This window comes from Tenrec ecaudatus, chromosome 4 (assembly GCF_050624435.1).
Source record: "Tenrec ecaudatus isolate mTenEca1 chromosome 4, mTenEca1.hap1, whole genome shotgun sequence".
Lineage (NCBI taxonomy): Eukaryota > Metazoa > Chordata > Mammalia > Afrosoricida > Tenrecidae > Tenrec > Tenrec ecaudatus.
The window spans coordinates 26,930,951-26,953,360 of record NC_134533.1 but is presented as its reverse complement, the minus strand read 5'-3'; the positions used below and the strand labels follow the sequence as shown (position 1 = coordinate 26,953,360).

The following is a 22,410-nucleotide window of genomic DNA, read 5'->3' as shown; positions in this document are numbered from 1 at the left end:
AAACCAGGCAGAAGGTATTTTGGGGTTGTGGTGCCCCCAGACGGCCTTGCAGGGCCTTGTCTGGAAGCCTGCCCAGGGGATTGGCTGTTAGCTGCACTAAGCAGATCCAGAATCCTCCTCAGAGCCCTTTCTTTTCTTCTATGAACCTATAGGTATCAGGATGTTTCTATAGGTATCTGAGGATGTGAACCTATAGGTACCTGAGGATATTTCTATAGGTACCTGAGGATTTGAACCTATAGGTATCTGAGGATGTGAATCTAGGTGTCTGAGGAGGTTTGGTTTGTGTGGTTTTGTCTGTTTGCATTTTAAGTGGCAAGTGGTAGCTGTCCGGGAGCTCCAGTGGCGCAGCGTGTTAAACTCTGGGCCCCTCACCACAGGGTTGATGTTTCAAACCCACCAGCCCTTCGTTGGGAAAAGGTTGAGGCTGTCTGCTTTCATACAGATTAATAGTCTCGGAAACCTTCACAGTTCTACTCTACCATGTAGATTTGCTGTGAGTCGGAATTGACTCGATGGCAGTGCGTTTGGTGCTTTGGGTTTTAACTGCCTGCAGTATCTGGCTGGGTCAGGAGAAGGGGAGGGCCAAGGTGAGCGAGAAGGCTTGTCTGGGGGTGGGGGTGGGTTGCAGTTGGGGGATAAAGAAGCAGGGGATGTGAGAGGACCAAGTGAGACTAAGGTAACTATTGAGATATGGAATGGGCTTTTTCTTGTTTTGGTGCAGTGATATACTGTGCTGGAAAAAAATAACAATACTGCTTCCAACCAGGATTTCTGGGAACTGTACACACACACACACACACACACACACACACACACACACACACACACTCACAAACCAAAATCTGATTTATGCCAAGTGTTTTCTACCTGTAAAATGATTTTTTATTCAACGAATACCGGGAAGAACACGCAGGCAGTATGCGTGTCTTTGCCGGTTGCATTGCCTGCTGTGTTTCTCTGTGTTAACAATGCAGCCAGTTGCTGCTGTTTCCTGAACCTGCAGCCTGTATGCATGTCGTCTTTGTTCTCCGTTAAATCTGAGCTGGCATGCGGGAGCCTTTGCTCCCAGGACTTCCGTGGTTTCTAAATTCAGCCCTGCTAAGCCTCTGCCTTGTTTTCGTGAATCAATCGAGGGTGCTATTTTTAGCAACAAAAGGGAATTGAAATAGCAATTTTCTTTCCATGTAATGGATCCCCAAGAGCAAAAATGATGCAAACTCTGTCATTTTCTAGACCTGCCCTTCCCCCCCCACCCCCCACCCCCCAAAAAAAAAGCATTCAGAGGAAAGGCAGTTGCCATGGTTTGCGGCAGTATTAATCTTTAATCAGTCGAGTGTTTTCTGCATTAAGGTGTTCAGGGGTAAAAAAGGGTTACGAGAAGACGCCTGCCTAGAATAAGCAAGCTCTTGGGCTCGTGGCTCTGCAGTCAGAATTGGGTGGGCAGTGGCAGGGAATAGACAAGAGAAGCTAAAAATAGCTTGTTTGCTGCCAGTGTTCCTCTGGTCTATTTTTGATGTTTGATTTTGATAAGGTTGATTGGGTTCTTACTAAAAATATCTGTTCCTAGCAAGTTGAGGACAAAAAGAGTAGAATATTTTTAACCTACATCAATGGAAAGTATTTTTATTGATGGTAGAAAATCTGGAAGCTTAGCCCTGGCCAGTTGCCAGCACTTTATATAATCCGTCGTCACAAAGTAGACACTTCTGGATGCCAAGTTGGGATCTCCTTCAGCATTGCCAGTTTCCATCTTGTCAGAGGCTTACACATTTGGGCTCTGGTGTTACATTTATAGATGAAGACAGACGCCGTCTCTTTCTCTTTGCCCTCTCCCTTCCGTTTCCTCACTCCATGACCATTGCGTGTGCTCTTGCAACCCATAGGGTTGTGGGTAATTCTTGTGGCTGTTGTGGGGTGAGAGGTGTGATACCTGTACCTCTTCTCTGCACATTGTTGAAAGCTGGTCACCGACTCCACAGCAAAGTGGAATCCGAGCAGAGGTGGCCATAATTGAAAGAAGCAAATCTCAATGACAAGAATAGGAGCTTGGTGTAGTGTTTAGTAGCACGCTTTATTCACTAAGCCAAAGTGTTCATTTTTGGATGCGTTCACATCACATTGGAGGAGCCCCGGTGGCATAATGGGTTACTAGTTGGGTTGTGAACCATAAGGGTAATAGTTCGAAACCACCAGCCGTGCTATGGGAGAAAAAGGAGGCTTTCTACTCCTGTAAAGAGATAGCGTCTCAGAAACCCACTTGGGCAGTTGTATCCTGCCCTAGAGGGTCGCTGTGCATCAGAACTGACTCTTAGGAGTTTGGTAGTTACAGATTTGTAGTTACAGTGTGTAGTTACTGATTTGTCCGAAACAAAGTTAAACTGAAAACAATGTACTGTAGGTTACTGATTCTCGAATATGAGCGGGCTGAGGAGAGTATGGGGTTATGTAGAGTCTAAATAAGGAGTGACTAAAGTAGTAGGCAATGTCCCAGGAGGCTCGTTTTCCATTCATAGTCTTCTTTCACTTAGGAGTCCATTCTTTCAGCAACGCCTCATTGATTTCCAGCGGTTTGAAGCACTTGCTGATAACGACCAAGGACTGGAGCCTGCCTGGAGATTACAGCTCACTGCAAGGGGATCCAAAACCTTAACAACTGGGCCAATAGATAACATCATGATAAAGGTGGAGAAGTTGCTTGAGGTTGTCAAGGATTTCGTTTTTGCTTGGATCCACAGTGGGTGCTCATGGAAGCAACGGCCAAGAAATCGCAGGATGCATTCCACTGATTAAAGACCTCTTTAAAATGCTGGAGAGCAGAGAAGCAGAGAGTCGCCAGACAGAGTGGACTGCAGAGGTCAAAAAGTGAAACACAGAGAGAGGGAGAGACAAAGAAAGATGGAGAGAGGCAGAGGTGGAAACTCCAGAGCAGAGTCAAGGTCTTGGACAAATCAGACAAGACCCGGGGGGCAAGAGAGGAGAAGGAGAGCCTAGCGTATACAGAGGAATCCAGGGGAGGTTTAAACTTTATTGAAAGGTTTGAAGTTCAAGTCCACCCAGAGGGGCCTTGGAAGGAAGGCTAGTGATAGGCTTATGACCCGTCGCTTGTACGTGAAAATGAACTTCTCAGTCACTGCTTTGGTTTCATTCCCTATTCCTCTTGTTACTTAAGAGGTGTGCCTGGCTACCTCTTTACAGAGGGATCAAAATAGGTCCTGTTTCATCTATTGGTCGCATTTGAAAATCAGGAACAATTACCTGAAGTGTTCTGCCTATTTCTCTCCTGAGAAATGGGCAGATGGGGCCACGTTGGAACCATCTTCCACTGTGACCAGTTCATCTGGATCTGTTTCCATTGATGCCCTTTAAGTGGACTTGCTCCCCTGTGGCTGCTACAGTCTCCACCACTCCATGATGCCTCCCAGTCCGTACACCCCTAAATACAAGAAAATAATGTTTTTCCAACTGGGGGGGGGGGAGTTGGAGAGCAAGAACTAAGGTGTACCTGACTCAAGTTACGATATTTTTTCACTTGCCTCATATGCATGTGAAATTTGGACAGTGAATGAGGAAGAAAACAGAATTGATGAATTTGAATTTTGGTGTCGACAAAGAATATTGAAAAAACCACGGGCTGCTAAAAGAATAAACAAATCTGTCTTGGAAGCAGTGTAGTAAGAACGTCCCTTGTAAGTGAGGATGCTGAGACTTGTTCTCCCATATTTGGACATGTTATCAAGAGAAATCAGCCCCTGGAAAAAGGCTCTCATGTTGGCAAAGTAGGCCAGTGAAAAGGAAGACTCTCATTGACATGAATTGACACAGTGGCTACAATAGTGGGCAGCAGAACCGGGTAGCGTTTCATCCTTTTGTACACAGGGTTGCTATGGGTCGGAACTGACGTGGCAGCATCTAACCACAAGGATCATTTGCCGTGTACTATGCTAGGCATAGATGAGTGAGCCCTGGCAGTATTGTGGGTTAGTGTAGATTGTTAATTGCAAGGTTGGTGGTTCAAATCCACCAACCGCTTCAAAAGAGGAAAATGAGGCTGTCTATTCCTATACAGATTTATAGCCTTGGAAACCCTATATAATATCACCATAAGTTTTGATGGGAAAGAAGACATGCAAATGAAGGCCTCGAGGGTAGGTAGGAGTCACTAGCTGGAGTGTATGGTGGAAGAAGAGGGAACAAACAGTATTGGGAGGCAGCGTGACCCTTGGCAGTGAGTAGGAGGAAGAGTGTGGTTGGAAGGTGAGGTCAGCTCATGAGAACCTTAGAGGAAGCGTGCATTTTTGCTTAGAGGTGTTGGGAAGCCACTGATGATGTTGACGGCGTGTCGTGGTGTCAGATCGGCACTTTGGAGTGTGCTCCTTCGTGGCAACACAGAGGATCCCGTGGAAGGACTAGAATAGGAGCAGGAGAGTGGGAAGGCAACTGCAATAGTTCGGGGGTGGGGGCGGTGGTGGGGAGATGGTGCATCAGGAGGTGGCAAGGGGAGAAGTGAATGGATTTGTGTTTGGGGTTATGTGTTATTGGCACCAGGGAACATTGAAGGAGGCCCTGGTGGCGCTGTTGGGTAAGCATTGAACTGCTAATCACAAGGCCAGTGGTTCAGACCTACCAGGCACTCCTTGGGACAAAAGATGAGGCTATCTGTACCCATAACAACTTACAGATGCAGACGCCTCCTATAGGGTGACCATGATTTAGAACCACCCTTTCAGGAGGTAGCATATGAACAAGAACCAACGGTGCTGAAGGAAGAAGCATTAGCCAAAAGCAAGGCTCTAGAATTGAGAGAATACCAATAGAAATGTTTCAACAAGCTGATGAAGCACTGGAAGCACCCACTAGGAAATTTGGATTACAGCTACCTGGCCAACTGACTGGAAGATCCATATTTGTGCCTATTCCAAAGAGTGGTGACCCAACAATGCTCAAATTGTAGAACAATATCACTGATACCATATGCAAGTAAAATTGTGCTGAAGAGCATCCAAAAATGGTTGCTGCAGTACATTGACAGGGAGCTGTCAGAGGTTCAGGCTAGATTCAGAAGAGTAGATGGAACAAGGGATATCGTTGCTAACAGCTGTACCAGAAGGATGTTTACTTGTGTTTTATTGACTGTGCCAGGCCCTCGACTGTGTGGACCATAGCAAATTATGGATGGTCTTGAGAAGAATGGGAATTCCAGAACACTTCCTTGTGCTTCTGCAGAACTTTTACATGGATTCAGAGGTAGTTGTGCGAACAGAACGAAAGGAAATACTGCATAGTTTAAAATCAGGAAAGGGGTGTGAAAGACTTGTATCCTCTCACCATACTTATTCAATCTGTACAGGAAGCCAAATCAGAGACACTGGCTTCTATGAAGAAGAATGTGGCATCAGGATTGGAGAAGGGGATATTAACCACCAGTGATCATGCAGAAGACACAATGTTGCTATCCGAAAGTGATAGGGCTTGAAGCCCTTGCTGATGAAGATCAAGAATTGCAGTTATGGATTACAACTCAATATAAAGAAGACTTAAATCTTCATAACTTGACCAATAGGTAACAACACAAATGGAGGAAAAGTTGAAGTTGTGAGGGATTTTGTCTTGCTTGGATCCATAATCATTGCGCAAGAGATCAAGAGAAGAGATGCATTAGGTAGATCTGCTGCACAAGACTTCTGCAGAGTATAGAAAGGCGAGGATGTTGCTTTGAGGAATAAGGTGCGCCTGACCCAAGCCATGATATTTTCCATGTGAAAGTTGGACGTTGAATAAAGACCACGGAAGAATGGATGCATTTCAATTACGGTGCTGGAGAAGAATGTCGAAAGTACCATGGACTGCTGAAAGAACACATCAAGCTCTTGGAAGAAGTATGGCCAGCGTGCTTCTTAGAGGCCAGGATGGCACGACGGCATCTTAGATAGTTTAGACGTGCTGTCAGGAGAGACCGGTCCCTGGAGAAGGACATCGTGTTTGGTAAGCCGAAAGGCAGTGGAAACGAGAAAGGTCCTGAAAGAGATGGAGTACCACAGAGGCGGCAACAACGGGCTCAGGCACAGGGACAGTGGTGAGGATGGGATGGGACTGAGTTTCGTTGTGTTGTGCATGAGAGCACAGTGGGTCGGAACAACAGCGTGAGTCAGAATCAACTCGACGGTAGTGAGTTTTTGTTTGTTTTATGGAATCGCTGTCACTTTGGGCAGAACAGTGGTGTCCGTGGATCCTCAACTGTGTGTGGCATGAGTCGAGTGAAGGAGGACGGACTGCTCGCACTGGTCTCTGGGCAGTTGGATGAGATGTTTGTCTGGGGTGGTAACTACAGCGGGGGACATTGAGCACACATTCTCATAATGGTGGCAATACCAAGCGTTTTGTTTCCATACATAGTACACTCGACTGACAGCTCGCTCCTGCTTTCTAGGCCTTTTAGTAGTGACCCTAATAAAGATACAAATTAATTTTTCTCTCATTTTAAAGAAGACTAGAACTTTGGTATATGTCCAATTCTCCATGAAAAGCAATAAAAAAAGTTGGCTTAAGAAAACGGTACTGTGATTCCACAGTGTCTTCTCACCCACTGCCATCACATCGATTCCTACTCAGGGCCACCTCAGATAAGAGTCTCAGAAGCTGGACACGTTTGTGGGCACAGGCAGCCTCGTCTTCCTCCCTTGTAGCAAAAGTGAGTTCAAACAGGACCCCTTGCATTATTTTGTCGCTCCATTGCGGCTGTGGCTTTGGCCCTCCAGGCTCCTTTTTCATTTAGAGAAGCTGGAGCTATAGCTATCTTTTCTTTCTTTATTTTTAAAAAAGTCTTTTCATTGTGATTTGGGTGAAAGTTTGCAGAGCAAATTGGTGGTTTAGGGGTGAAAGGAGTCCTCTCTCTACTGAGTCAGCTTCCTTTTTCAGCAGCCTATCTCAGAGACCCTCCTAATTGTTCCTGTGTTGTATTTTCAGAATGTCATCACATGGCTGCAACCTAGCTGCAAGGGAGGGTGGAAAATCGGCTTTCACCCAGGCCTAAAATGCCCTGGGCTCAGAAATGTGTGTTCTCTTGCAGGGGAGAAAGGGAAGAATGGGTGTTCCGGAACACAACCTTCAGGCTTCATCCCAGACATGCATGTCACATGTAGAGGATGGATCCCCAGGGTGGTTTTGCATATGCATTTTAACATTGTAGTGTTGCTGTTGTGAGTGCCTGATTTCCCTCCCCCCCCTTTTTTTTTTAAGAAATCACAAAGAACAAGCAGCATTTCCCATTTGAATAACTTGCGAACTGGTCTTTGTTTCCTAGAAACTCCCTCTCCTTGCCCAGATATTGAGTAATACTTTATTGAAATATTTCCCCTTTGTGGTTCTTGACTAGCTGGGCATTCCACCATCCCCCTGCTGATGGCCTCTAGGGTCAATGACAAGCAGCCTGTCCATTTTAAGATGGCCGAGTAACAAGATTCCTGCCTCTTCTCTTGGAAATTCCTTAAAATGAGAACAAGAAAGAGAAAGCTCCATTTTGATGAGATTAGGGAACTTATATCACCCCCAGGCCAAAAAAAGAAAAAAACATCAAACCCATTGCCGTGGTGTCAGTGATGACTCAGCCACTCTATAGGACAGTAAAACGGCCTCACAGGGTTCTGTGGACCCTTTATGGAATCTATACTTTTTATGGAAGCAGAATATCATCTCTTCTCTCGGGAAGCAGCTGGTAGTTTTGAACTGCTGACATTGTAGTTAGCATGTAACCCACTAGGCCACTAGAATTCCTTTGCCAGCTTTGTCTCTTCCAAACCTCCTTCTCCACAGAGGAATTAAATCCTTAACTTATATTTGGTAGGAGCCCTGATGGCGTAGTGGTTATGTATTGGGTTGCTAACCGCAAGGTGTGCATTTCGAAACCACCAGCAGTTTCTTGGGGAGAAAGCAGGACTTTCTACTCCTGTAAACAGCTACAGTCTGGGAAACTTAGAGAGGAGCAGTTCTACCCTGTCCTATAATCGTGGTTGGTCGGTATTCACTCGATGGCAGTGAGAGTGAGGGGCTCATCTTGGGATGAGCACCATCAGTCAACCGTAGCCCTTACTATTGATGTTTTCTCCTAACAAATTGATACTGAATACTCGCTCTGGGTGGGGGCAGGGAGCTGTTTTTACATATCACCATTTTTTTTTGCATATCACCCTGTCTTTGAATTCTAGTGAAGTCTCCAAGGAAAATATGATTCAGTTGATACATACTTTAGTTAATGTCTTGCTGTTGGTCCTTAAAAGCTCTGGCAGTACAGTGGCTTAGTACTTATCTGCATACCCCAAAGCCAGCAGCTGAAAACTAGCAGCAGCTCCACAGGAGAAGTGGCAGTGTGGATGACAGCGCTGGAAACCCCAGTGGGAAGTCCTGCTCTGTCCTGCAGGGTTGCTATGAGTCAGAGTCAGCTGGACCGTGAAGCCGGGACGACTGATTTGTGAGTTGTGACAAATGTGTCAGACTAATGTTAAGTCAGTAGTAATAGGAGAAAATAGGATTGGAGTAAACGGAAATATCTTCACTTTTTTTTTTTAACTCTAAAATTATTGCATTTGAGAGACAGGAAAAGAAAGGTAGGTAACCTTTTTCTAGTTTTTACTATTTTCTGTTTTCTTTATGATTGAGGTTTTTTTAAAAAAACGGTTTGACTTTTGTTATTGCTTGTTTTTTTTTTTAAATTAATTAATTTGTACACGAAATCCAAGCTAGGTCATCTGTAGAGATCTAACTGGATGAATGGTTCCTAGGGGCTTTGTCAGGAGACAGTGGGTGGACATGGAGAGCAATCAGGATGAGTACAAGAAAGACGACGGTGTTCAAGAACTGTTTGTGTTGATGATTGTACAACTCCTTTTGATGTGATTGAACTATTGAATTATATGATATGTGAATTGTATGCCAATAAAACTATTGCATAACACCTATACTTTATGTGTGTGTGAGAGAGTAATTGAGGAAATTAATGTTAACGATTGGCTATTTGGTATTGAGGCATTATTTACGTTTTCAGGAGTGTGCTAGTATATTGTGGCTCTTTGTAACAGTGGCTACATACTGGACTGTTTATCAATGAAGTGATATATTTGGAGTTCACTCGAGACTAATATGAGGTGGATTAACCTCAGCTTGATGATCCTGTGAAACTGGGCTATAGGATTATGAGAGTTTCTTACAATGTTTTTTATACCAAAGACCTTTTCCTAATAAAAAGAAAGTTTTAAAGATTTCTGAAAATATGAAGGCTGAGCAAGGAACATGATGAAAGTCTGTGCACTTAGGAAAAGTATGATTAGGGAAAAGGTGGCCATGCTTGCCACATCTCTGAAGAGTGAAACCAAGAGCTAGCTTGTGTAATGTGAAATAAATGGTTTGGGGACAAATAAAAAAGAAGGCATTTTACCGTTATTTCTTTTTCATGTCTGTAAGTTTATTGAAAAATCTCATAGTTAGAGAAGTTTGGGGGGCGCATCCCTAATATTTTATAACATACAACTATACTTTTAATTTATATCAAATAGTATTCCAGTATTCCAGAAATAAAATATCCTGTTGCCTGGCCCTTTGTAGTTTCCAGATGTTTCCATCGAGGCATTAGATCTTCAATTTCTTAATTTTTTATCCTTAATCCTTAACTTTTAATACATGTTTTATTAAGGTGTAAGGCATAGAATATTTGGTAAGTGTGCACATTGATCAATTTTTAACTACTGTCCCTACAGCTAAGTGACACACACACACACACACACACACTTAACCGCCATCCAAAACCAGCATTTTAACCTGCATCCCAGAAGGCTCTGGTCCCCTTTCCAGTCCTCTCTCTCTCCATCCACTGGTAACCAGTGTTCTGGTGTCTGCCCCCACAGGTTTGTTGGCCCTTTTCTTGGACTTCCTAAGTGGAACCAGCAGTCCTCAGCACAATGCCTTAGAGATTCATCCAATTTTTGTGTAGATCAGTAGTTTGTTGTTGTTCATTGCTGCACAGTATTCTACTGGATGAATATACTTAAGATTACTACTATGCCTGTAGATCGACATTTTGGCATGTTTGGCTACTATGCCAAACACGTTCCAAGCGCATTTTTTTTGTGGACATAATGCATTCATATTTCTTGGGACTTGTTGGTCCAGTGGTAGAGAGGTTTTATTTTAGACAGGCTGTTACAATATTTTCTAAGTGATTGTGTCAATTTGTGGTGGTGGCAGCAAAGTCTGAGAGTTCCAGGTGCTCCACTTGCCAGCACTTGGTTGTGCGCTCTTTTTCACCTGTGCAGTTCTGGAGTGTTCAGCCTTAGGCGTGAACCCCTGACACCGCTTCAGGTTTCTATCACTGTGTTACAGAGTAGCATCCTTCACAATGTCACAGTGTCCTGTGATTATGGCTCCAATGTGGATCTTCAACTAACCTGTTCCTTTTTGTTTGTTTGTTTTTCCCTCAGTTGTCACAGGGGGTACTGATGGGATCGGAAAGTCATATGCAGAAGAGGTAGGTAATTTTTGAGATCTTTGTTCTGGGTATATAAATGGAATGAAACGCTTACAGTAGCTTTTTTTTTTTCCTTCAGTGAAAACTACAAATTTAATGTTCTATAGTATGGTAGATCTTTTACCGTGTCAAAAATACCAGATTTTAAAAACATATTTCAGTGCAAATGAAGTGTAAATCTTTCTATCTTAGTATATTGGAATTGTGAAGACTAGTGTAAGTTTATTTATTCTGGGCAACTGCAGATAGTCCTCAGTTCTAAAATTGTTTTGAATTAATTTCCAAAAGCTAGAACTCTCGTGATACAGTGGCTAGGTTTCCAGAGTAGCTTGAACCCTTTGTTTTCCCAGCTTTCTACTCTGACAAGTGCCGAAACTACAGCAGAGTTGCAAGATGAATGTAAAGCCCACCTGGTTGCCCTTCAGCGGGATTCCCCAGGTGTTTACCTTCCACTTTTAAATATTACCACCCCTATGTCAGTGGAATGTTGGTGAGTGAGTAACAGACATGACAGTTCACCCCTGTGCAAACAGGGATCTTCTAAAACCAAGAGCATTCACTCTGCTAACCCTAATGCAAGGGTCCCACCTAGGTCACTTCACAGGGTAGTGTGGGCAGTTGTTCTGCCTGGCTGGTTTGCGGCTACCCAGAGGTGCCTCAGAAGAAAGGACTGCTTTTGAAAAGGCAGCCATTGCAAACCCTGCGGTACACGCTTCTGCTCTGGCACACAGGAGGTGGCCATGAGTCAGAACCAACACCCTGGCAACTGGTTTAGAATACGAATGTGTAATGCTAACATACAGCCAATATACAGATTTCTCAAGGGGCCTCAGTGATGCCTTTTAAGACTTCGTTGTTGCAGTATTTAAAGAAGTGTACATGTCCTAGGAGTGTCATATCTTTAGATTCATTTAGTTACCTAGCCTCCTCACTCACACTCCTTGCTCCCGCCCCCAACCACCACACACCCTTTTATGACAGTGAGATTTTGGAAAATACAGACCTGCTCTACAGGAAGTTTCTTTCTTTGGACTTGTGTAATTGTTTTCGCATGATTCAATTTAGATTAAAGATTTTGTAACACCAAGAAACAAAAGAAGCCAACTTGCTCCATTATTGTGATGTTAAGATTAATACTTTATTAAGATATTATGCACCATAACTGTCCATTTTAAAGGTGTAGTACCTTTTCCCCTTTGTTTTCATAAGAAATCGTGGGATGATACTTTCAGACTGCATGAATCTTCTGTTTCCTGACAATATTTCATTAAACTATTATAATACCCATGGACAATTGTTGCCTAATTTAACTTATGACACTGAGAAATGGAGATTGACTAATGCTATTGTGGTACTTACACAATTTCATGTTAACTCGATGGATAGACTGTAGGCATGGAGGCTAGCCTGTCAATCATGTCACAGCCTGATGGTACCTCCTTATGGGAGTGGCCTTCTCAAAAGAGGCATTCTGGGAACCTCCCCCTCCTATCTCCACTTTCATGGTCCTTTTGAAGAGCCATGTTGGGAGCCCGGTCATGCTTCCACTGCCACTGGATCCACAAGACTTCAGCCACCGGCCTGTGATTCTGCATCATTGCATGTGGCTGCAGGAGTCTGAAGAGGGACTTAGGGGCTAGTATTGGACTCATGGACAAGTATTGGACTTATGGACGTGATTTGGACTGTGCTGGAATGTTTTATTGGTATATAATTACCTCCTTTTTAAATTGAATCATTTTATTGGAGGCTCTTACAGCTCGTATCAAATCCATATATCCATCCATGTGTCAAGCACATTTGTACATTTGTTGCCATCATTTTAAAAACATCTTGTTTCTACTTGAACCTTTGGTATCAGCTCCTCATTTTTTCCCTCTCTCTCCTCCTCTCCTTGATGAACCCTTGATAATTTATAATCCCCCCCCTGCACATGTCGTACACTGACCACTGTCTCCCTTCACCCATTTTTCTGTTGTCTACCCTCCTAGGAAGGGGATATATGTAGATCATTGTGATCAGTTTCTCCTTTCTCCCCCCCACCTTCCCTTTACCTTGATATCGCTATTCTCATTATTGGTCCTGAGGGGGTTCTATGTCCTGGATTCCCCGTGTTTCCAGCTCATATCTGTAGCAGTGTACATGCTCTGGACTAGCCAGATTTATAAGGTAGAATCAACGTCATGATAGTCAGGGGAGGAAACATTAAAGAACTAGAGGAAAGTTGTATGTTTCATCGGTGCTATACTGCACCCTGACTGGCTTGTCTTTTCCTTGTGACTCTTATGCGGATGTCCAATTGCCTACAGAGGGACTTTGGGTCTCCACTCAGTGCTCCCCCTCCTTCACATTGGAATACTTTTTTTGTTCTGTGTCTTTGATGCCTGATACCTGATCCCGTTGACACCTCATGATCACACAGGCTGTATGCTTCTTCCATGTGGACTTTGTTGCTTCTCAGCTAGATGGCCACATAGACTCCAAACGCTGTATCTTTTGATAGCCGGACACCATCGCTTTCTTCTCCACATTTCCTTATGAACCCACTTTGTTTTCCGTGATCATGTGAGGAAGGTGAGCATTACAGAGTGCTGGATTATTAGAACAGAGTGTTCTTGCATTGAGGGAATACTTGAGTGGAGGCCCAATGTCCATCTGCTACCCTAATACTTAACATATAAATATATGTACATAGATCTATTTCCCCCATCGTTATACATAAATATATTTGCATATGTACATGTCTGTATTTAGAACTCTATAAATGGCCTTTGCCTCTTAGTTCTTTCTTCTGTTTCTTTTTACTTTCCTCCTGACCCACTATCATGTTGGGCCTTCATTTGGGTTTCAGTAATTCCTCTGGTCTACACTGTCCTTGATCAAGCCCCACCAGGCAACCTAGACCCACCTCGCCATCGATTTTAGATCATTTGTTATTCCCTTGTCCCTGGGTTGGTTGACATCCCTGTTCATTTCCCCAACCTCCTCCTCTCCAGTGTCTCCCAGGAACCATTGGTCCCGTTATTTTCCCCTCTGGATTGTTTATCCTGCCTATCTTATCTAGACAGAGATGCAGTGAATAATAAGCACAAAAACAAGACAGAGCAAAACAAAACAAAACAACAACAATAAAAAGAAGAAAAGCCTATACGGAGTCCCAGGTCTGTTTGTTGACCTTTAGGAGTGTTTTCCAGTCAAGTGTGATGGGGTGCTACGCCCTGGCCCCAGGTCTTATTTTTGGTGCTCCCTGGGGACCTAATTGCTTTGCTCCCTTTGCTGCTTTGTTGCCCAACCTTAGGTTTCACCCCAGTGTGGTGGGGTCAGTTGGGCACAATTCCCTCACTGTGTCTCCACTCTTGTCTATAATGACCAAACTCTCTCTCTTAATACATATTTGAGTATCACTGAATTTGTTTCTCTGGTCAACCTGGCCTAACACAGCTGTCTTTCAGGCTACATTTATTAGATTGTATTCGGCTATAAATAAGAGTCTTTATCAAGCCTTCTCCCATGTTATTTTAAAAATTATGTATCAGCACGGACTAGTCACTTCTTTAGTGGCTTTCTAGCAGATTGATTAGCAAATCATTACCAGTCTTACTAAAAAATTTTTTTCTCCCACATTTTCTCTTACTTGCAATATCATTCATTAAGTAGTAAAGCTAACTTCCGGAACTAAGACTAGAACATTAGTTTACCAATCCTTTGTCTAGGACAGGCATCTTCAAACTATGGCCCACGGGCCGAGGACATTTATCCGGCCTACCGGGTGTTTTTGCCCCATTTGTTATTTTACTTCAAAATAAGATATGTGCAGTGTGCATAGGAATTTGTTCATAGTTTTTTTTTAAACGATAGTGCGGCCCTCCAACCAGTCTGAGGGACAGTGAACTGGCCCCCTGTTTAAAAAGTTTGAGAACCCCTGGTCTAGGAAGACGTACAATCAGCATGCTCCTTAGAGGCAAGGATGGTGAGACTTCTTAGTACTTTGGACATGTTGTCAGGAGAGACCAGTCCTTGAAGCAGGACATCGTGTTGGTAACAGTGGAGGGCAGCGAAAATAAAGGAAGGCCCTGGCAAAATGGCTTGACCCAGCGGCTGCGAGAATGGGCTCAAGTGTGAGGACAATTGTGAGGATGGCGCGGGCCGGGCAGTGGTTCATTCTGTTGGAAGTAGGGTTGCATTGAGTCAGAACTGACCCGGGCGCACCTTGTCGTTCAAACACCTAGTCTAGTCCTCATTTATATTCTCTTTGGCTGTCGTTTTCTGAAAACCTCGGGGGTATAGTCATGTTTTCGTCTCTACCCGTGCATTTATGCATCTCTGGGGGTAAGGACCACTCTCTTGTGACTTTTCCAGCTTACATAGTATCAGTACAATACTACATATATACATAGATGGTGTTCTGGAAATTACTAATTTCTTCAGTTAACTTCTTCACTGTATCTTAGTCATCCACAACTCCTAAAAAATTGTTTTTAATTGCTGTATTTTTTAGGAATTCCTAACATTTTAACCGTGGTTTTCTTGGCCAGTTCCTCTGGGCTTTGTTCATGAACTGAAACCCACACTTCGTAAAACTAACTTGTAAGTGACAGAAGTGATAGGTCAGATCTAGATCTTGCAAATCATATAGACAGGTTCCAAACGAAAAGTCAAACTCTCTTCCCACAGCCCCCGGACATTCAAGTGCGAGCCAGGGTGGGATCTGCTTGTCAAGTGCTCGAGTTGGAACACTCAGTACTCCTACCTGGGCTCACTTGTTTTATGAGTTTGCACGATCATATGGTTGTGTTTCCTTGAAATGACTCATTGCACGGGGGGTTGAAGTGTTTGATGTCTCTTCTCTTGTTTCAGTTGGCCAAGCGAGGAATGAAAGTTGTGCTTATCAGCAGATCACAGGATAAACTGAACCATGTTTCCAGTGAAATACGTAAGTTCTCGCATCTCGTCTCTTTCTCTCTCTATCGTATGATTCTAAAAAGAGTGCAGAGCAACTGAATGTGTTTAAATCGATATGAAACCCTGATGTTGACTTATAATGCTGAGTGCTGCTTTTCATGCTGTCTTGAGGATGTTTTAAAGATGGAGCATCGAATTTGCAAAGTGAATTTTGTCCTGTGGGCATGGTTTAAAAGTCTAGTAGTGACCAGCTTCGGTTATTATCGGTCGTCAAATGCTCTTGATTCGTTTATCATTTACTTTGCAAACCTCAGAATTCCTATTCTGTGGTTTTGTTTTCGTGTTCTTGAATGTCCACTCTCTTTTGACTTCCATAGTCTTAAAATGCCTGGCAAGACCCTGGAGACATGATGTTGAAGTGCTCTGTGTGGATTCAAATCCACCAGCTACACCAAAAGAGAAACGTCCTGGCCTTGTGCCCCCATAAAGCTTGCTCCCTTGGAAACCTTAGGGAGTAGTTAATTCTACATTGTTCTTTGGGCCGCTCGGAGTTGAAATTCATGCACATAACCATAGCAAACAAAGCAGTCTAACTTGTGATGAGAGGGAAATGCAAAGTAGCTTGTACACATGGGACAGGGTAGCTGGTGTACTATGGTCAAGGCTCGTAGCTGACGTCTATGTAGTTGACCGACCAGCTAGATCGAGTGCTTCCGCTTCACTCGGGAAACACTGACTGGCGCCCGCGGTGCTGCCGGTGTGATTCTTGAGCACGTGCACTCCCACGAGTCCGATTGTTTCCTTACTAGGACTCCCGCTGTATTTGGTATGAAACTTGCTTATGGTGGGAAGATTTGTTACGTATAATTCTGGAAAATGGAGGAGCAATGTTCTACAACAATTAAGTTGAAGGCTTCGAGAAAGGAGAAATTGGCTGTCAAGTCGGAGAAGCAGACATATACAGTCTTAGAGGACATGATAAAAGTTGCAAACAAGCTCACACTGCAGCAGTTTGATTTGTGGTCAAGTTCTCCCTGCACTTTGAAGGAAGGGAAATTGCAATTAGAATGATACACGATGATAAACCCAAAACCTCAAATAATCGGTAGATCCACACTCAAAGGGGGCACAAGTTGCTTACACAGCGTTTGAATGAAACTTAGATGATTACATTGCATGTTTATCTTTTCAGATTACCCCTTCTTTTCATTGGCTTTTCTCCAGTCTGGAACAAACAATCCCAGTACCTCTAGGTCAAAAGGAGTTTTTGGGTTTTGTTGTTGTTTTTATTGGTGGCTTTGTATTATGAAGACTGTTACCACCTACTACCAACAATTATCAAGTGTATGTGTTTGTTTTCTAGCATGTAGGAATGAAATCCTGGTGTATAGGGGGCCCAGCCTTGCACTGGCAACAGTTTGACCCTGCTAGCCATTCCTCTGGACAAAGAGGAGACAGATTGCTCCCATAAGGATTTACAGCCTCCAAAACCCAGAGGGGCCGTTTTGCTTTGTCCTGTAAAGTCAGCATGGCAGTGGGTTGATAGGAGATACTGAATGAGGGTAAGTCCAAAATGTTGCTCCTAGCGCTCCAATTTGTACACATACAAGTTGATTCTAATCAGAACGTGTTTTAACCTACTTCTGCGATCAGTGGACGGCAGCTGACAAGTTGTCTCATAAAACACATGTTCATCCTGTAAGTGCCTTCCAAGAACCGAGTCCAGTCAACACAGTGGCTTCCTAGGGCAGTGGTTCTCAACCTTCCCGATGCTGCGGTGACCCTTTCATACAGAAACTCATGTGGTAGTGACCCCCAACCATAACATTATGTTTGTTGCTACTTCATCACTGCAATTTTGCTACTGTTATGAGTCGGGTGACCCCTGTGCAAGGGTCGTTCAACCCCCGAAGGGGTCGAGACCCACAAGTTGAGAACCACTGTCCTGGGGCTCTGCTGAGTCCGTTCTGTTCAAAGCAGAGAGGCAGCTCAGAAGGTACTGACCATGCTTTTTATGAAATCTCAAGGTGCGGGCGGATCATCATCTTGATGCATTTTCTCAAAGGACACAGGAGGGTCATGAGCGCTTATTATGAAGAAGACTGCAGAAAATGTAAAACTGCATCGTTGAGGACAAAACCAGAAATCTTTTCCCAGCACCACCACACTCCTGCTCAGGGAAGCAGGAGCTGTCCTGGAAGAATCTCTCTGGAAACCTTACCCATCCACCTTACAACCCTGATCTTCCCCCTTCAGACTTCTTTGGGTCCCCAGGCTCGGAGAACATTTAAAAGGAGCATGATTTGAGTTACTTGAGGTCACCTCAGTTGCCCTTTTGACACGGTGTGAATCCGAGAGTGCAGGATACATCGGAGGAAGGCTTAGAGAGATAGAAACATGACTTTCCGAAGAGTCTAAACCAAGATGGAGGATGGATGGACCGATAACTCATAGCTTAGCATTTTGTTATTGTTGTTTAACAAAGGCTTATATGATTACCGCCATGAAGCAGGGAACTAATGGAGAGGTCTGAGGGACCAGCCCCAATCCCAACTATGTGGACAGCCGCCCCTCACCACAGAAGAATTTGCTTCAGAGGAAAGCACTGAAATTACAGTTCAGGAGAGGGACATGTTTGATCAGAGCACACCAGGAGCAAATGAAGGGGGAGGAAGAGAGTGGAGCACATCCTGTCTCACCAAGCCTTGAGGACAATATCCCTGCTCGGAGCAGCCAATTCACAGAGAAGACCATTTGGCCGGCCCCACTATGAGACACAACATCCCTCACTGACCAATAGCCCTACAGGGGACAACACTGGAGACACAGGGTGGGAATTGCGTCCGAGCTGACCCTACCACACAGAGGAAAACACTAAGGGCATGCAACAGAACAGCAAGGGGAGCAAGGCAAGGAAGAGGGCATACCAAAACTAGACTTTGTGGCCAGGGCGTGGCACTCCATCAGACTCTACCAGAAAACACTCCTAAAGATCAACAAACAGACCTTGAATTATTTACAGGCTTTTCTTCTTTGTGTCATCGGTTTTGTTGTTTTGCTCTGTCTTATTTTTGTACATATTATTATCCCTGCAGGTCTATCTTGCTAAGATAGGCTGGATGAACAATCTGGAGGAGTAAACAACCAGACAGACGGTTCCGGTGGGACATGGGAGAGGGGAAGATAGGGAAAGAAAGTGGTGTTAGCAAGCCCAGAGACAAGGGAACAACAAGTGATCCAAAATCGGTGGTGAGGAGGGTCTAGGAGGCCTTATAGGGATTGAACAAGGGTAATGTAACCAAGAGAAATTGCTGAAACCTAAGTGAAGGCTGAGCATGATAGTGGGACAAGAGGAAAGTAAAATGAAATAGTGGAAAGAAATAGGCAAAGGACATTTATAGAGGTCTAAATAAAGGCATGTACATGAGAGGTTGGAGATGGCCAAACAGTACATATGTAAATACATTTATATGTCATGAGGGGGAAATAGATCTAGGTGCATATATTTATAGGTTTAGTATTAAGGTAGCAGATGGACATTGGGCCTCCACTCAAGTACTCCCTCAATGCAAGAACACTTTGTTCTTTTAAACTGGTATTCTATGGTCCTCACCTTCCTTACAAGATCGCTGAAGACAAAGCGGGTGGGTGCATAAGCAAATGTGACGAAAGCTGATGGTGCCCGGTTATCAAAAGATACAGCATCTGGGGTCTTAAAGGCTTGAAGGTAAACAAGCGGCCTTCTAGCTCAAAGCCCACATGGAAGAATCACACCGGCTGTGTGATCATGAGGGTTGATAGGATCAGGTGTCAGGCATCAAAGAACAAAAATATCATATCATTGTGAATGAAGTGGAGTGTGGCCCCAAAGAACCAAAGCCCATCTGTAGGCAACTGGACATCCCCTTACAGAAATGTTGGGGTGTGTGTGTGTGTGTGTGTGTGTGTGAAGGAGGGTGAGCCAGTCACGGTGCAGTGTGTAGTGACGATGAAACATACAACTTTCCTCTTATTCTTTCATGCTTCTTCCCCTCCACTATCATGATCCCAATTCTATCCTACAAATCTGGCTAGACCAGAGGATATACACTGGTACAGATAGGAACTGGAAACACAGGGAATCCAGGACAGATGAACCCTTCAGGACCAGAGGTGAGAGTGGCAATACTGGGAGGGTGGAGGGAAGGTTGGTTAAAAAGGGGGAACCAATTACAAGGATCTACAAATAACCCCCTCCTTGGGGACGGACAACAGAAAAATAGGTGAAGGGAGACATCGAACAGTTTAAGATATGACAAAATAAAAATAATTTATAAATTATTGGGTCTGTCAGGGAAGGAGGGAAAAATGAGGAGCTGATACCAAGGGCTCAAGTAGAAAGCAAATGTTTTGAGAATGATGATGGCAACAGATGTATAAATGTGCTTGACACATTGGATGGATGTATGAATTGTGATAAGAGTGGTATGATTCCCCCAATAAAATGATTTTTTTAAAAACCTGATTTTTATCTATAGATTTCCAGTGTGTTAAGTGTTTTCCCACCTCCCCTTTCTTTAATCCAGCTGAGAGCAAAGAGATTTACAAAGGCGAGCATGTGGCCTTTAACTGCACAATAGCTCTTTGGCATTTAAGCATTGAACGTTCAAGCCCTTGACTATGTCAAGGCCACCCAGTAGCCTCAGATAGACAGGGTTTTGTAATTTTGCTAGGTGTTCATTTGCGTTAGACTCCTACTGTATGGAGCCTGAGGCAGTTCACTGGAAGGAGTCAGCACAGGGAACAAACATGCTGCCTGGCGTTTAGTCCTCTACTGGTTTGACCTCCACTGCTTGTAGTTGAATATGCAGTACCTCTTAAAGGGCTAACAGTGTTTCCTATGTCCCTGTGTCGAAATAGGCTCTAAGGAAAGCAACAACTGGGGCAAGTGGCGGAAGAAAAGATTTCACAGTCATAAAATAGAATCCTTTGATTAAATGCATTGTTCCTTTTCAAAATGCCTCTGTACCTATAATGTGGATCCACCCTTATATGGCAACCAGGGAGGGTCTACCTTGTGACATTCCTTCAGCAAGTGCTCCAGCCAGTGCAAAGATTGCTTACCGAGTCAGAAGGTAGGCAGGCCTTCGTGATATGTGGAAAACTTGTGATGTGACGTGACCTGTGACTGGTGGGCAGAACTTTGATTCGGGGAATGATGGGTTCCTGGTCAAACATTCTCAAGAACTAGCAGATGGGGAAGGCATGAAGTGACTTCTTAGTATATTAAAGGTTTCTTTTTTCCGTTCTCATTGAAAATGTTGTAAAAGATTTTTCTGGGCTTAATGTAAATTTCACTCCCGGGAGAAGTGATGGTATCGTCAGGCTCCAAGCTGAAGAAAGTCACAGAGGTGCATATATTACGCTGAGTTCTCGGCTCAGATGGAGCCCACCTGGCTTTTCATCAACTTACCTATTCCAGGAGAAGGAAGGACCAGGAGGGCGAGCTGGACCCGAGAGACGTAAGATGGGTGTCGTGGTTGGATGTGATCACTTTATCCTAACAGTTCCCTTTCTGTAAGGCTTTGGATTCCTTTCTCTACATTATGCCAGAGCATTCCGTCCTCTGAGTCTCATGAAATGTGGGCTGGCATGGAGTCCAAGTCGGCTTACTCAATTAGCCGTTAGAGCCTCATCCAGCTGTCTGAGCTAATCATTACACCATTACACCCTAAACCCCTGGGAAACAACTTAAAAAAAATGAAGGTCCCATCCAGGGTTCTTGGTGTTCTGTTTTCCTTAATCTAACACTGTATGGATGAACCTTACCCACTTACTTTCACCAGGTTTCTACCTGTGCCAATTGGCAACATTTTCCCTTTTTTTTTTAAAACTGGGTCTCCTCTCCCCCCTCTATCATGATCCTAATTCTACCCTACAAATCTGACTAGACCAGAGGATGTACACTGGTACAGATAGGAACTGGAAACACAGGGAATCCAAGATGGATGATCCTTTCAGGACCAGTGCTGAGAATGGCGATACTGGGAGGGTGGAAGAAGGGTGGGAACCGATTACAAAGATCTACATATAACCTCCTCCCTGGGGGGCGGACAACAGGGAAGGAAGACATAGGACAGTGTAAGATATGACAAAATAATAATTTATAAATTATCAAGGGTTCATGAGGGAGTGGGCAGCAGGGAGGGAGGGGAAAAATGAGAAGCTGATGCCAAGGGCTCAAGTAGTAAACAAATGTTTTGAGAATAATGATGGCAACAGATGTACAAATGTGATTCACACAATGTGCAGATGTGCTTGACACAACGGATCTATGTATGGATTATGGTGAGTTTTATGAGTCCCCAATAAAATTTAAAAAAACAACAACTGGGTCAGTGATTACTTTCTGGACCAGATTTTGTAAGCCTTCTCCAGAGAAAGTTGAGGTCTAACCCTAGTTCTGCATTGATATCATTGAGTTGAATCCTGAATGAAGAGTTATCCTTTTGTAAGAAAAAGTGTTTAAGCGGTTAAGGTATGGCTATTCCTTGATTTTTCAAAGCAGAAACCATAACGAGAGCAGGCTCTGCTTCCAACTTATGCCCACTCTCTAGCTCTCACTCCTTCCCATTCCATTTTCACGCTCATCCATGAGAACTTGGCAAGACAAAAGAATCCAGCCTACATTCTAATTCTACAACTGCCGATGAAATCGCGTGCTCAGGTCAGCTCTGTGGCTATAAGCAATGAAAGTTAACTTTAGGCTCCATAGAAGTTCTGTAGGGTCAGATTGTAAGTGTCAGTTGGAAGTTTAAAGACCTGAGCTCTCCATTTTCTTTCTGTAAGTGTTCCAGTGCCCTTGGGCGAAGCCATCTAGATCCTAGTCTTTGAATCGTCACTTCGAGTGCAGCAGTCGCTTGGTCCCCTCTCACTTCTTCTTCTATAGGTATTTCTTTGCAACGAGCCACAGGTTGGTTATTCGTGTTGCCCCTGACCAATGGCTCACTAGC

The 22,410-nt window shown here is 43.9% G+C and overlaps 1 protein-coding gene across 1 annotated transcript in view; it reads left to right on the top strand.

Moving 5' to 3' along the window:
- Positions 1–22,410, top strand: part of HSD17B12 (hydroxysteroid 17-beta dehydrogenase 12) — a 176,529-nt gene that overhangs the window by 46,817 nt on the left and 107,302 nt on the right. The window contains exons 2-3 of the mRNA XM_075545856.1: positions 10,470–10,516; positions 15,374–15,449. Of these exons, the coding sequence (XP_075401971.1) occupies positions 10,470–10,516; positions 15,374–15,449 (123 nt within the window). The remainder of the gene's footprint in view (positions 1–10,469; positions 10,517–15,373; positions 15,450–22,410) is intronic.